The following is a 16,300-nucleotide window of genomic DNA, read 5'->3' as shown; positions in this document are numbered from 1 at the left end:
GTACGTTTGTGGCTACTTCACACACCAGGTGGTTGTTGCCCTTTCTCCTTGAACTTTTTCCTCATCTTCTGGTTGCTTCAGAAAAAGATAAATACCCTACACCGGATTTGTGATGTTTGTTTTGATGAAACCTTACTGGCTGGGAAAAAAAAAACTCAAAATGAGAATTTTAACCAATGCATGTTTGTATGCTTGTTATTTATTGAGATGTAAATGATTGTACTGGTTTTTTTTTCTACAAAATTATAATATTGTAGGAATTATAAAGGATATTATTTTCCCATTTTTTTAGGATTGCGTTTTGGACATGGGCGTATTTTGCTAAAAATAAACTGAAGAAAAAAGAATTCAGTGATTAACTATTTTGTTAACAGTTAGGCCTTAGCAGGGGTCCAAACCTTCTGAGTTGAATCACCTTAGACATGCATAAATTCACACGCCAATAGCATGCGTTGATTTAAAGGGATGTGAATCCCCAAATTGTATTGAAATGTTTTTGTTTTTTTTCTGCCCCACTTCTCTAAACACAGTATTTTGCATAATTTTGTATTAGAGACTCAGATTACAAATTCAAACAGATGAGCCGTGATTGGTCATGATGTCAATTTCAGTCGATAGCAAAATGGCTACACTCTGAGACGGACCATACCGAATGTAATATTGAATTGAATATACGGGTTTAAAAAAAGCAACAACAACAAAATAGAGTATTTGAGATTAAATGAGTTCAACTTGCTGGTCGTTTGGAAATGTAAGTGTTTGATAGAAGAGCTATATTGCATTTTGACATCAGTAAATGACAGTAAATTGTTGAGCAGTTCTGAACAATGTAAATCTTAGCATTGCGAAGAAAAGAAAAATTTTAGAAAGACAGGCCATGCTGGACTAAGTGATATTCTAGCGCTTTGCTCGCAATCGCTTTACAGCTTTCCTGTGCTCTTTCCTAGCAGCGGCCCCGTTTATTGATTTCTCAGAGCCATGTAAGCTATTCAACCAGAATGTAATGTCTTTGTCTGTTTGTTTTTGTCATTTTTCAGATCCTGGGTCATGGGGGCCTTTGCCCTGCTCTGTTTGCTGGGCCTGACGTGGTCCTTCGGTCTCTTCTTCATCAATGAGGCCTCCATTGTCATGGCCTACCTCTTCACCATATTTAACGCATTCCAGGGGATGTTTATTTTCATTTTCCACTGCTTGCTCCAGAAAAAGGTAAGTCTGATGTCATCCGGCTAAGCTGAGAGGAATGGAGGACACTCCTTTCGGAGCACTTCGCACATCTTGAAGATTTCTGGTGAGTCGTGTTTGTCTGCTCTGGTAGGTCCGCAAAGAGTACAGCAAGTGCTTCCGTCACACATACTGCTGTGGAAGGCTGCCGAGCGAGAGCTCGCATGGCTCGGCAAAGACTTCCACTACACGGACAAGTGCACGCTACTCCTCCGGTACCCAGGTACATGACCTCGCCACATTCTCTAAATTTCACGTTTTTTTCTTTTCTGCCGGCCCTCTTTAGCTTCTGCCACTTTTTCACTAACATTGTGGGCATGTAAAATTCAACTGCACTTGTCATTCTGTATTGCACTATATTTCTTTTTGTGTCAAGCCAAATGAAATGATTGTCCTCATGACTGGATACTCATTCAACAGCTTTCACATTCACAATATTGAAGGAAAATAGGCTCGACGTTTGATTACATTTTATTTGTCGGCTGTGCTTAAAATTAAGGATAAAAGTCAAACGCAATCTGTTGAGTGATGCAGGTCGATTTTCAAGGTGAATATCAGGTTAAACGCTGAATAAAAAAGCTAAATAAAAATAAAATGCCAAGATGGGTGACAGATGCATAGTGGAAAGGGAGCAGGAAGGTGTAAGTAAAGCATCATCTGCTCATGTATTATAAATAAAGCTATAATTTTAAGATGTCTTTCAAAAAATGTTAGCGTTGCATTGCGCAAGGAAAAAATGCTGTCTAGTGAGTTGTTATGGTGGAGGTCTGTTTGGATACAGCTAAGCTTCTCATAGCTTACAACAGATTCTTCTATAGGCTACAAATTATAGACAGAATTAACTTTGCATGTTCTGTTAAAAGCAAAGTAGGACATAATGTGATTAATAAACAATAATTTGTACACCGTTGACCGCATTTTAAATTAGGGATGCAAAAAAAGAAGAAAAAAAATGTCATTTTCCGAAAAAGGATGTTGTGATGATGCAATAAGATTTGGCAGCCAGCATCTGTCTGAGCATCTGTCTGGATTGTACACACACACAGGAGAAAAAGAGAGGCTGCTTGGTAGGCAACTACCATAGGGCATTTCAACAGGTTGAGAAAAAAGAGCATTGCCCAGCCTCCACTTCTTTTCTGAGACTACGGGTACGCCAAAAAAAGACCTACCAAGGCCGACGACACCTCACATGGCAATGGAACGTGGTGAAGTCCAACTGCACACCAAATAATACTTGGCAAAGCATTATCATAGGAGAATTGTATTTTATTTTTAAATTAGCCTTTGTAGCCGTGTTACCGAAGTGCTAGCTTCACAAAGCTACCAAAGCCAACACCATTAAAAACAAACAAAAAACACTGACTCACTAGAACATTATGAAATTGCTCGTCAACTTCGCATTCATTGAATGATAAGACACAGATCTCCATTGTTAGTGCTAGTCGCTAACTACATAAGTGGTACACATGGTGCATTCAAACTGAGTCGGACATTATAAACCCAGACAGAATAAAAGTCCATCAATGCATTAAACGCACAAACCGCGAATGTCTAAATGATGTGCGCTTCTGATCAAATATATCTTTAAATATAGTGATCTAAAACCTGGCATATATCAGCGCTTACTTTGATGTTTTACTTAAATCTAGTCACTTATGTTTACAATATCTAATCCAATATCTTGGCTTCTGTAATGCTATGCTATTGATTGATTTGTCAATAAATCAAAACAAAAAATAAAGCCTAAAATGAACACCCTTTTAACGTGTTCAAATGTGACAAATGCTAAATGTGTTCACCTTTAAAAACTACTTTAAATAAAACAGTGCCGACAGCGTAATTATAGAACGGGGGCGGAGGAAGATGGTGCACGCACGCAACTAAATGAAAGTGGAATTGAGCAGCCGGCTTGTTTAAAATCCTAATGACTCTCCCTTGTTGACCTGACAGAGTCGAATCAGGAGAATGTGGAATGACACCGTAAGAAAGCAATCTGAGTCCTCCTTTATCTCAGGTGACATCAACAGCACCTCCACCCTTAACCAAGGTCAGTTCACACCTCATTTCTCTCCACATCTCTCTCACACACAACTATGCACACATTTCATCAGACGATTTTAAAAATACTCCCCCGCGTCGCCGGGAAGGATGGTACCTCAGTAATCGTAATAAATGACCGCAGCTTGAAAAGACAGTGCAGCGCGGTTCGAAAAGGGAAAAGAAATGATCTCGGCCTTCCGTCTAGTCTCCCTGTTGTGTCTGCAGAGGATTATCAAAATCCATCCTCAAATAATCTGGCTGCTCGGTCTTTAAAGCGGGGCGTGGATAGAACATTTCTCTATTGAAGAAAACAACATACAGTGAACATGCAACGGAGCATGTGGAGACAAAACTAAAAATAAGGAAACTGCATGTTATTATAAGAAAGAAGCCATTTGTTGCCTGGCATCTCAGGTGACCTCAGTTACTTTCAAAGAGTGAGGAGGGGGAAAAAAAAAAGAACTGTCATTTATTATTTAGCTTGAGCACAAATATGATGATGAGAAGATGATGTTCAACTCTGGCTGACCCGGAGCGCTTAGTGTGTTGCTCAGCTCTCTGCTGCCTCTTAAATGGCTTTTCGAGCATGTGAAGGAAAAGCGGGCCTATTCCGAGGCAGTTAACATCCCAGCCTGCTTGGATGCCAATTCCTGCACATCTCTGCCTTCACTCTCTTTTTTCACTGTCACTTCTTGCAAGGTAACTCACTGCACCTCCGGCTCCCAGGAACATTTTGACTCGCTCGTACGCTTCCAACAAAATAGAAGTCGAGCTTTTGTCCCCACAGTGTTGAGCCGTGAAGTTGTTAATGTAAAGGTTAGATATTGATCACTCCGGGGTGTAGAAACCTAGCTACCCTGGAGAGCCACTGCACTAAACGAGGTCTCTATCTCCTGGAAGCACTTCCTGTCATTAAAAGCATCCCCGAAGTCTTCCCAACAGACAGACAGATGGCATTTAACACAGGTGATTAATGGCACTCGAGATGCCTTCATTGCCTGAAATACATTAGAAGCTGGTTAAAAAAAAAAGAACTGTATAGTGACATGTGGTGTGGAGGAAAAGTCTAAAAGATTATGAAACAGAAAATTGCGTGGATTAGACACATTTCTTTCCCATATAACATGAATCAGTCATCCCACCTTAGTATATACCAGTGCTTCTCAATAATATTTTGCAAAGCCCCCCGAGGAGAGAGAAAACACCCCTCCCCCCATTGCGACACTGATCATAAATAAAATTATTATCTATAAAAACTGTCTAAGTATACCTAAAACTGTATCATTTTTAACAGCAATATAAAATATATAATATCATATACATAATCTGTTAACCTCAAACAAGCTTGATAATTGGTGATTGTTTATTCACTTGTTTATTGCTGGGGTTTCGTTCCAAAAAAGGCAAACAATGTGTGAGGTTGATATATTTTTCGATGTATCGATGTTTTTTTTGTTTTTTTTTGTTAAAGTTTAAACCTTACCATGTATGCAAAATTATATACTTTACTCCCCCCAAAAATTGTAAAATAGTGAGACAGTGAAAGGTGAACAGTGTTGCAGCGAGGGAACACTTGTTTTATTTTAAGAACAAACCTGCGGGTTAACACAGACTTCAATATCCATTTACACTTTAAAAAATAAACGCCATCTTTTATGCCAGCATGGTAAAATATATAAAATGAATCTTGTCTGGATTTACTATGGATTACAAGCTTGCTGTCACTTCATTTCAAGCCATTAGTTGCCTCGTTGTTTAAGTAATCCTTTTCTGCCGGAAAAGCGATCTCGTAAAGAAGGATCACCTGACAAGTTTATTGTTTTTACATGTTGCCGGGTCCAAATTCAGGTGCAGAATTTTCGTTATTGGTGTTATGTGTCTATCAGTATTAGACTTGGCAAGAACACAAAACCGGAGTACTCAAGTCTTGGCTCCTCACATTTTGGCAGCTGCTTCCACACAACTCAAACAATTACGCTGTGAACATGGCCTTCATTTATTACTTTTACTGTTGGCTGAGTGCACATTCTCCTCTTCTGTCTTTCAACTCCAGGAATGACTGGGAATTATCTACTAACAAATCCTCTTCTTCGACCACAAGGCTCTAACAACCCTTATAACACCTTACTGGCTGAGACAGTTGTGTGTAACACTCCCACGGCTCCAGTCTTTAACTCTCCAGGTGCGCTTACTTATACTATCATGATTTTTATTTACCATCATTTTTTTTTACCTGCCTACCCCTAGAATCTCACTCCTTAGTGTATTGCCGACAGAAAGGCAGGTTGTTCTACTTTGTCGTACTTTTAGTATTCCATCAAATTCTCGACCTTAATAAGCTGCATTCTTTTGAGGTTATAGTGTAAACAGCATGAGCAAAGTCGTTTGTCGGTTTGAGTGTTTTAATGGGAGAATTACCGTTAAAACAGATGTTATATGTGTTGCATTAAAAAGAGTTAAAGAGAAAGTCAAGTCAATAATGTTCTTTATTGTATTTTCTATGCTGCTCCACAAGTCTAAACACAATGCTATGATTAATATTGTGTGTAGAATATGAGTTAAGCAGCAAAATTCATCTGTTTTTGTTGTACTTGCGGCCATTTTTCCACTCGCTGTCGATCGAAAATGACATCACAGTTGCTCATGTAATGACCTATCACGGCTGAGAGGTTTTCTGAGTTTGGTCACATGACATTTGTGTAGAGTTTTCGCTCGTAGCTGACTCCAGTGTAACTGTGATGTCATTTTCAGCCGATGGTAAGTGGCAGAATGGATTTAGCTGCTTTATTTAAATTTCACATATGCAATTAAAAAAATACTGTGTTTAGACTTGTAGGGTTGCATAGAACATGCTATATTAATAAAGATATTTTTTGGGTTGACTTTTCCTTTAATACAAATTAAGGTCACCCATGTATCATTTACATCTTTTTTTTTTCCTACAAACTGTCAGCATGTTTTGAAGACTGCAGTGCAGTTAAGCCCAAAAATACGTATACCCTGGACTTTTATTTGTAAAAACATTTGTTTTGTTTGTTTGTTTGCATTTTAATTGGAAATGGCAACAAGATGTGACAACAGTTTTGAATTATGTTTTCACAGTTTGATTAAAAAAAAAAAGTATCCTATGCAAAATGTAAAATTAATATTTTCAACATATGCTTGCCAATGTTAAATAGTTGATTTGAATTGTGTAGATTTTGCTCAAATTTACCAAGCCAAGGATATTAATATTTTGAAAATGTAAAATTCATTATAAGTAGGGATGTTTTTTGCATTATGCATTATGGTAAAACAACCATTTCCAAATCAAAATTCATTTGACCAAAAATGTGACCTATCTGGGCTTAACTGTATGTTTACCCCACCGTGCTGAATTTGAAATGGCATCTTTTGTGATGTTTCTGTGCTCTTCCCTTGTGCTTCCCTCTAGTGACCTACAGAGAGACAAGTATGGGAGTCAAACTTAACTTTGCCTATCAAATGTAAATTTTTTTTCAGCATGCTTACTTAAAAAAAAAAAAATCCCAAAACAAAACAAACATCCCATCCCTTCCCCACCTCCGGCACGTTTACATTTTTTTTTTTTTGTTAGGCCATTAACACACACTGGATGAGCAAGTGGTTCACAAAATGATATTTGGAATTATTTACAAAGTCATGATAATATTCCACAGGCATTATCACTTTCCTTATTTTCTGTCCGACTTGTGGACAGCTGTGACGGTCCAGTCGAGCTCATCTGGCACCTTTTTCAATCATTTTTTTTTCCAGCGGTAAACACCGCCTGTAGTGACGGCAGCTGTTTAAATTTCCCTTTATGTTTCGTTCCGGCTTCCTCCCTGATAACCAGTGGGGCATCTATTATTTCAACATCCCAAATCTGATCGCTTTCCCAAGTTTTTTCTTTATTTCTGTTTTGTGTTTTACAGAAAAGAATCTTTGCAGTAAAAGTGTCCCCGTTAGTCTTCCTGCTAATGCCGACGTCTGGTTTAGTGTGAGGAGTCACAATGGCCTTTATCTCCGCTCTCTATCATCGAATAACTAATATTTATCTTTTTTTTGGTGCTGCTTTGCATGACCTCGGTGTTTTGAGGAATTCCTAACATGACTGCGTCTGACCTCTGCAGTGCTTGTGTTATTCCTCAGCTGCTCTGCCAGTGACTGGTGTCTCACTGGGAACTGTCACTGTGACGAATGCCAAATGTTGGGCTGTTGCCGACCTCTGACCTTAGCCAGCTATGGGCGCACAAGCTGCCAAGTTACGGAGACAATGTATACCTAATTGGACAAAAACACCCGGGAAAAGCTTTTGAGTAGCAGTTGTGTTAAAAATACTGTGTTTGTAAAATCGTGAGTAAAGCTCAAAATATTTAAAGAGGAGGTCAACTTGAAAGTTTACGGTAATATTTTCTACAAGCCTCCAATAGTTTAAAACACAGCCCTTGGATTCATATGATGTTTTTGGAATATAAATTACGAAGCAAAATCAGCTCGGGTTTTATATATATATATATATATATATATATATATATATATATATATATATATATATATATATATATATATATATATATATATATATAGGCGCAAAATGGCTGCAACCCGAGCTGATTGAGATGCATTTTTAATCATAATATTGTTCGAACCGGAAACTCACTTATTGTTCAAACTTCGATTTCAAAACATCTGCAAATGAAACAGAAAAAAGTAAAAACAATTATCTGCACTGAGAAACAAAAAAAAACGGGTATGTATGGTTAACACATACTATGTATACTATGGTTAACACATAAACATACATGGAACTCAGAGGTACAGTATGATTTTATATCATAAACAAAGGTGACATATAATGAAAGCTAACGTTTGCTGTGTTTTCTGGGGGAAAAAGTGATTTTTTTTTTTTTTTTTGCGTTTCATCTTTGGCAGGTAGGGAAACTCGTTTTAAGGTCCCTGATAATATGATGTGTACAGATTTTGAGCTTTACTCACCGTTTTACACACACCGTCATTTTGAAACCAACTGCACTTGGAAGTCGATTTAATTTTCTGAACCTTTGCTCTTTTCTCTGTTCCAGTTACGACATAATTTATTTATTTTGGGTTGCTATTTTGAGTGATTTATTTTGTTCTTCATGTTACAATAAATCATTTTACTTTCTTTTGTACATCAGCTGCTCTTAGACCAGATAGGCTGAGCAGGCAGACATGAAGTGAGTCTTTTCACCTGCTGTGTGTGGTGATGGTGGAGTGCTGCTTGTGGGCTCTCCGTGTAGTGAGAACCAAGATGGCTGTCTCATGTTTACACATGATTACTTCCCTTTCTCGTCATTCCGCCGCGTCTTTGTGCTCTTCCTCTGGCCCCGCACCTCCAACCTATTTGGTGTAATGTAGCTTGCCCGTCTGTAGACCTACCACTCCGCCCGGTGTGTCGTAAATCGTAATGGTGGTCGCCGTTCAGTTGGCTTTCTTAATGTTGTTTGGGATCTCTTTTCTTTGTCTCTTTGTGCCATACTAATACACACAAAGCTGACTGAATAAATTACAGTTGAAAGAACACTGAAAAGTAAAATGTAAAAGTAAAAGTAAAAATTAGGGATGCACCAAATTTTTCAGATGAAGATTTTCGGACGAAAATGGCAAAAAAAATGCATGTTTTCGTTTCGTCCAAAAGACAAATCAAAATCACAGCAATATGTCTGAAAACAAATGTTGTGATGAAGCAAAAAAACACTAATAATCTGTCTGAATTTCACACAATAAAGAGAGGGTTGTCACTTTGTACTACTATTGTTAAGCATTCAGTGAAAGGAGTAAAGACCCCTGCCAAGCTTTCACTTCTTTTCTGGGACTACTGGCGAGCCTACCAAGGAAGACCGACGACTTCATGTCACACCACAATAGCGTATTGCAAGACCAATATGAACACAAAAAACAAAATAAACACACCAAGAGATGCATAAATGTCTAAGCAATAGCCGTATTACAGGTGTTGAACTGTCAAGAGCCGGTATCCTGCATGTTTTCTAAACTTCTCCCCCAAACACACCTGATTCAAGTGATTAGAATCATGTTCAAGCTCCTGCAGAGCTTGCTAATCAGCTCCAGGCTCCACTCCAGGTCGACATCTGAGGGCCGTTATTTAAAGGGAGACTCCGTGTTCCCCGAATACAGCCAAGAGATGGAATCGGAAAGAGATAACATTACAGTTACTGTAGTTATATATTTAAGTAAATATGCGTACTGCAGTCATCTTTGTCTCAAATATGTAAAGTATCAATAGTTTTTACATTTAAAAAAATTCTGGTACCCACATACACATGCATGAAATTTACGGGCTAAACCATAAATGCATTGGCGGCATCATTTAAACATCATGGGAACCTTGGCCGCTTACATCTGTAAAAGTAGCCAGTGGACACTGCATTGCGTTAACATTTCACTTTTCACGCAGACTTTTCCGGTCCCTCTCATCCCCAAAAAAGAGGGATCACCGTACATCAAAATTAGTCCCCTTTAAACAGCCATTAAAACAGTGAACAAGAATAATATTCAGTCATAATATGCAGTTTTATTTCAATGCAATCAATCATTTACAAACCTGTGCCAATGAGGCGGCGTGCAAATATTATTACAGTATTTGCTTGGTTAGTTAGTTCATCCCTTCTTTGTTTATTTATAATGTGTTTTCTGGTAAGCGTTTCCCGTTTTCGGTTTTCAAACATTTTCATTTCGGTGCATCCCTACTGAAAATGCATGCACAGCATTGTGCCAAACTAACAGATGTATGGCATGGCTTAGCGTAAACTACATGCATCCTAAACAGCATTTAAGAGCGTTTTCACAGTGGCGTGATCTTAAGATGTCAAATAACAGAACGCCATTGTGTTTGCTTTACAGGGCACACACTGAACAATGTGGTGAGGGATACAAGTGCAATGGATACACTACCGCTAAATGGTAACTTTAACAACAGCTACTCACTCCGCAGTGCGGACTTCGGCGACAGTGTACAGGTGGTCGACTGCGGACTCAGTCTGGACGACGCTGCCTTCGAGAAAATGATCATCTCTGAGCTTGTACACAACAACCTGCGTGCCTGTAACAAAAGCCACCAACAGCAACAACAGCCGCCACCCGCCTTGGATCACCCGCCCCATCACCACCATCATCCTCAGCAGCAGCCGCCTCCGCCTCCACTGCAGTACCACCACCGTCACCACCACAAGGCGGAGCGGGCTCCGCCCAAGGTGACGGCGACGGGCGGCGGCGGCAGCGGCAGCGAAGACGACGCCATCGTCGCCGACGCTTCTTCTTTGGCGCACATGAGCGAAGCGGTGGGCCTGGGGCTGCACCATCAGCACGAGCTGGAGGCGCCGCTCATCCCGCAGCGGACTCACTCGCTCCTCTACGCCCCTGAGAAGAAGGTGAGGACCGACGGGGGAGCAGAAACCCTGGTGCCCCGGCTGACGCCCGACAACAACGACCAGGGAAGCTTGCAGTCGCCAAACAGAGACTCCTTGTACACGAGCATGCCCAACCTGAGGGACTCTCCTAATCCAGAGAGCAGTCCGGAAGTTGTGGAGGACTTGTCCCCGTCCAAGAAGAGCGAGAATGAGGACGTTTACTACAAGAGCATGCCTAACTTAGGAGCCGGCCAACAGCTGCAAGCCTATTACCAGATAGGCAAAGAGACCGGCGATGGTTACATTATTCCCATCACTAAAGACGGCTGCATACCTGAGGGCGATGTACGGGAAGGACAGATGCAGCTGGTCACAAGCCTTTAAACGTATTACGAGGAACACCCAAACCTCCCCCTTACCGTTTTCAGCCGTGGACGTTCGGTGGACAAATTAGCGAAGGAAGTAGAAGGTGTGTCATTTCCAACTAGCCGTCGGCCGCTCCTTTCCCCCCCTCTGCTTTTTTCAGCTATTGCTGTGCAACGTTTTAATAAAAATGTACATAAAATACAGAGTCAAATTTTCAATTTTAGAGATAAGCCAATTATGTATTTAAATGTGCTGCTGCTGTCCAAAATGTACGGTACCATAATAGAAATACAGAAAGGACAGAGAAAAAAGAACCATTACTTGATCCTTCAGAAAAGCATTTAAAAAAACTTGTACATACACTTCCCGACATCCTGTGTTTCGTTTGCTTCTTTTTGTTTTTTGATCGTGAACAAAATGACACTCATGGATCGAGACGTTGACTCGAGCCTGTACAGATTTTTTTCTTTCCCGAACACACACATATATATATATATATATATATATATATATATATATATATATATATATATATATATATATATATATATATATATATATATATATATATGTGTGTGTGTGTGTGGCCCTGATCATCCTTCATTCCCATGCTTTTTCGATTGTACGACCACTAGCAATCAAGCCCCTGGCCTTATATTTTCTCAACTGTACATTGAAACTGTAGTCAAGAATAATGGCTATAAATATATATATTTTGTTGTATTGCTGGTGTAAATGACAGATTCTTTGGAAACCACGATTATGGAGAAACTGTTTAACTGCAAAATTTCAGACACTATTGCCTAGAGGTTGTACATAGTGGTGGTTTCAACCGTTGATTCATAGTAGTGAGTTTGACCGTTAAAGACATCTGTAAAGAAAGAATTAGTACATTAAAATAAATACATGGATGCTTTATCATGTTTCCTACCAGTGAGCAGTATTTATACTGTCCGAGTTGCATTAATATCACCCACTTAAATGTGCTCATTTGATTTTTTTCAGAGCTCCGCTATTAAATGCATAAATACAGCACATATTTTAACTATGATGACAAAGTGATAGGCAGTTTGAAAATGATATTTTTTTGTGTGTGTGTGGTTGTTGTTAATCATTAATTTTCTTTCACTGCCTTGGTTTAAACAATTTATTTATTAAAGCTTTTAAAAGTAATTAAATGGGAAATATTTCCCAGCACTGGTATGCATACTGTACTGTAGCTTATGATTTTGTGTAAACATATTACAATGGGCTCTCCACTTTAAGACTGATGTAAAGTTCAACACTTGTTTGACAAATACAATAAATGTGAGTTTTTTTGTCAAACGCCATGTTGCTTATTAATGGTGTATTTTGCTACTACAGAACATGGGATCACTTATTTTGCAATGGTTGAGCGACACCTTTGCCACCTTGATAGGTAATTTGGTGAATTCATGCCTATTGTTTCTTTTCTTATTTCTTTTTTTTTTTTTTCTCCTGAATGGCCGCACAATTTTAGAGAGCCCGTTTTAGCACAATCGAATCTGTCCGTGTTATTCAAAGATGAGAAACTCAGGTAGGAAAATCGCTATGTAAACGGGTGTGTGTGGTTGTAACACAAATAAAATGTCACTGATTCTGATTTACAGTATTCCGTTAAGTATATTATTGAAGAAAAAATAAAAAATTTGGCACAGAGAATAGAGCACGACACATATCCTGTTAGATTTTGCCTTTATTTGCATGTGGGAGTGTATTCACCCATCTCACAACTGGTCATTGTTCCGCTTGGCTGCGCTTGTAGAAATATATTACACAAGATATGTCCAAGTACGACACATATTTGCTCTAATTGTCCGTTGCAGCTGAAGCCCGCACTCATTTCCTGCCTGTGTTAAACATCAGGTGAAGCTAATTTATAATGCACTGCAATGTAACACCAGTTGGGGCGGAGTGACAAGATCTCGTCGGGGGAGCTGGAGATTGCGCTCATTACCATTTGGCATTGAAGTAAACGACAAAGACCTTTGAGAAAATAATGCGCTCTTCGTCAGAGCCACCCAACAAGACACCGTGTGGGCTGCTGTTTTGACTCAAAGCGCAATTATGTGGCATTTGAAAATTGGAGCAACTGACAGAAGTTTTAGACATAATTATACATAGGTGGGCAATTGGCCCAAAAAAAAAGACATTTGATGGATGAGCAACAGCGTTCGGCTTTCTGTTTTTGTTCTGACAGGCTGTCTTTTCAGTGATGGTCCCATGTGTCGGATATTACAGCAGCACCTCTGATTGAATGTGTTTTCACGGAGGGAAATTTGGGTAATTGATAGGAATTTTGAAAGGCTCTATCTTTATATGTCAACTTTTCTCATTAGCACAATCTAGATCAGCGATAGCAAATGTTCCTTTTGGGGTACATATGTGAGAATATGTGAGATTTAACCAGTGTTTCTGCAGGTAAAGTACAGGACACAAGTTTGGAGACACCTTCTTATCGCAATGCATTTTCTTTATTGTCATGACAGTTTACATTGAAGGCTTCAAAACTGCGAACAAAGATGTGGAGGTATGTACTTGAAAATGGTGAAATAACTGAAAACATGGTTTTATAGTCCCGTTTCTTCAAAACAGCCACCCTATGTTCTGGCTTCTGCTTTGCTCATATTTGGCATTCTCCTGATGAGCTTCATGAGGTTGTCACCTGAAATGCGGATGGCACTGCACACGGTGTTTTTTTTTTTTTTTGTTTTTGTTTTTTTTCATCAAAATCACTGCGATGTGAAAAAATATTTCCCAGGAAAAAAGGTTGTAAACGATTGCTCAAACCTTAATTACGTTTATCCCCACACTGCAATCCAAGATGCAGCTAACGTTAGCTTGCAGGCCTGTTTGTTTTTGTTCTCAAGAGCGCTGAAATATGATCCGGGATCGGATATTTATCCGTGATGGATAGTGTGGACTTGGCACCCTCTAGCTTTGCGTGTGGCCTTCTCACCACATGAGAGAGCCTCTCTAATTCTCTGCCTCTTGCTCAGGGAGAGACTCGGCCTTTGTCAAACATCGATTCAGAAGTAGGCCAGGAGCCGGGGGGCCGCGGGCTCCGATGTTCTCACAGACGTGTGAGACAGTCTACACTGAGGAATTCGGGCTTGAGCGTACGTACCGTCGGCACAATTGGGCTTTGGTTGTAAAATGTGTGAGTATTCATGTCTTGACAAAAACAGTGGCGACCAACAGATCCAATTGCTGAATCAAAATTAACAGTCAGGATTCATCCTGCGTACTATGATGCAATTTTGCGAAATACATGTTTGGTTTTTTTGTTTTTTAAATATGACGCGAGAACCGCAAGTGTAGCTGGAAATGATGGAAATGAAGTCACACGGATGGGTTGATCATCTTTTTCAATGTGAAAAGCCTCACAACTGCAACATCATATGAGAGTATTTCAAAATGAACAAATTATGCTTTAACTTGTGTAGAAGCATTTTATGTATTTTCATTTTAGGGAATGATCTATATTTAGTCTCATTATTGGTGCAGACTTTTAGGTTTTTTTTGTTTGTTTTTTAATCCGATGTCTCATAATAAAGCAATTCAGTGTTACACGTTCAGTTACCTTTGTAAGAGGTCCTGATGATTGTGGGAAGACGGACTTCTGCTCTTTTTTTTTTTTCTTCAATTCCATTTTTTACCCCTTGAGGCACTTTTAAGATTTGGGTTAAACCCTTAAGGACCATAAATGGTCCTGTTATCAAAGTGTTGATTTTTTCTTTTCACTTTCAACAAATCAGACCTCTTCAATAACTTCTGATTCAATCATTTGATAGATAGATAGATAGATAGATAGATAGATAGATAGATAGATAGATAGATAGATAGATAGATAGATAGATAGATAGATAGATAGATAGATAGATAGATAGATAGATAGATAGATAGATAGATTTATTTTTGGTTTTATTTTTGGTTTTATGTTGTTTAAAATAATGTTAATTCAAGACATAAACAGAAAATATGTATTAATTTCCCCCCATTTGGAATTTAAATAATTAACAATTATATTAGGTTGGTCTATAATACAAAATATCACTAAATGTAATGCATTTTTATTTAAGGAACAATGATTTCAAACACTACAAAAAGTGAAATTTTAAATTTCTGTTTTTGTGAAATTTTTGGTAACTTTAATGTACAACATTGAGAATGTATTTACTTGTTTGAAGTTTCATCACTCTTTTATGACAGAATGGTGACTTTTTCAAGGATTTTCAACAAATAATATGCAAATACGCTCAATAAATATATCCGTAAAAAAATAAAAATAAAAAACATTTCCACCAATATTTTCCCTTTGCAGGGAAATGAATACTGGCTCCAACAGATCCGCCTCCTTGATGACTAATAATCAGTGTGCGCCTTGACAAAAACATATCTGTCTGTAGTCCATATTTATTTTTTTTCCCCAAAAAGATGAAGAAACCTGTGCGCCATACTTTGAGTGTTTTTTTTGAAAAAGTTTCACTGCGTACCTTTTCTGGATCAGGAGGCAATAGTCACTTCAATGCTTTTCGCATCTGTGTAAATGGTGCGATTGGAAAACACAGCCGCACTTACAGATGTCATCAGCACGGATGAAAGCGATTGTGTTCTCAAGTTGCTCAGTATCTGGCAGCGCAAAAGTAACTTGAGTCAAAGGGGACCCTTTAACTGCTTACTCTTTTCTTCCCCCAGCCTCTTTTGTCCTGTCCCCAACTTCAAATGTGCAGATTTGCGACCCATGGGCAACTTAGATCCGGTCCCGCTGAGGTGAAAAATCCAATTAACCTGCAGCTCGAGCTGCCTTCGTTATAATCCCTTCTCATAATTATGAAATAACCAGATGCAGGATTTCAAATGGAAAAGGGATGAGAGTGAGTGACTGAAGAAGGGAAAATGAAATAAAGCGTTTTGTGCCGGCGTACTGATTTCCAGTTTAACCTCGGGGGCGAAACGGCTAATTTTCAAGACAGGTTTTGAAGGTGAGACCTGCAAAAGTGCCAGTAATCAGAAGTATATTCTATTTATACACTAACAAAAATAAGACGTTGGATCCAATGGCATGTTACATGGCCAAACTGCATAAATCTTCGATATAAAACTGAGGCTCTGAGAGCACTGAGGGATCATTGTCAGTCTTCCACAGATGCTCAAACAAGGCTTTAAATGATTAAATACTTTGCAACGGGAGAAAAAGAAAATGAAAATCATCAACAGTGTTCATCGGCTTCTTCACTCAT

General features: G+C 38.9%; 1 protein-coding gene across 20 annotated transcripts in view; it reads left to right on the top strand.

Moving 5' to 3' along the window:
* The window catches only part of adgrl2a (adhesion G protein-coupled receptor L2a), a 119,173-nt gene extending 107,626 nt beyond the window's left edge, over window positions 1–11,547 (top strand). For 4 of the 20 annotated variants that reach the window (XM_088425253.1, XM_088425254.1, XM_088425251.1 and 1 more), the window contains 6 exons: window positions 1,038–1,206; window positions 1,316–1,444; window positions 3,172–3,268; window positions 5,315–5,443; window positions 6,695–6,712; window positions 10,165–11,547. In XM_088425253.1, coding sequence (XP_088281379.1) covers window positions 1,038–1,206; window positions 1,316–1,444; window positions 3,172–3,268; window positions 5,315–5,443; window positions 6,695–6,712; window positions 10,165–11,054 — 1,432 coding nt within the window. In that variant the 3' untranslated portion in view covers window positions 11,055–11,547. Of the gene's footprint in view, window positions 1–1,037; window positions 1,207–1,315; window positions 1,445–3,171; window positions 3,269–5,314; window positions 5,444–6,694; window positions 6,747–8,438; window positions 8,478–10,164 lie in introns of all 20 variants that reach the window. The other 16 variants (XM_088425269.1, XM_088425252.1, XM_088425268.1 and 13 more) reach the window with 10 other exon arrangements.
* The last annotated feature ends 4,753 nt before the right edge of the window (window positions 11,548–16,300 follow it).

The sequence above is a fragment of the Hippichthys cyanospilos genome, chromosome 10 (genome assembly GCF_059441005.1).
Source record: "Hippichthys cyanospilos isolate Australia breed blue-spotted pipefish chromosome 10, RoL_Hcya_1.0, whole genome shotgun sequence".
In the NCBI taxonomy this organism is placed as follows: domain Eukaryota; kingdom Metazoa; phylum Chordata; class Actinopteri; order Syngnathiformes; family Syngnathidae; genus Hippichthys; species Hippichthys cyanospilos.
This window is presented reverse-complemented; position numbering and strand designations above follow the sequence as displayed.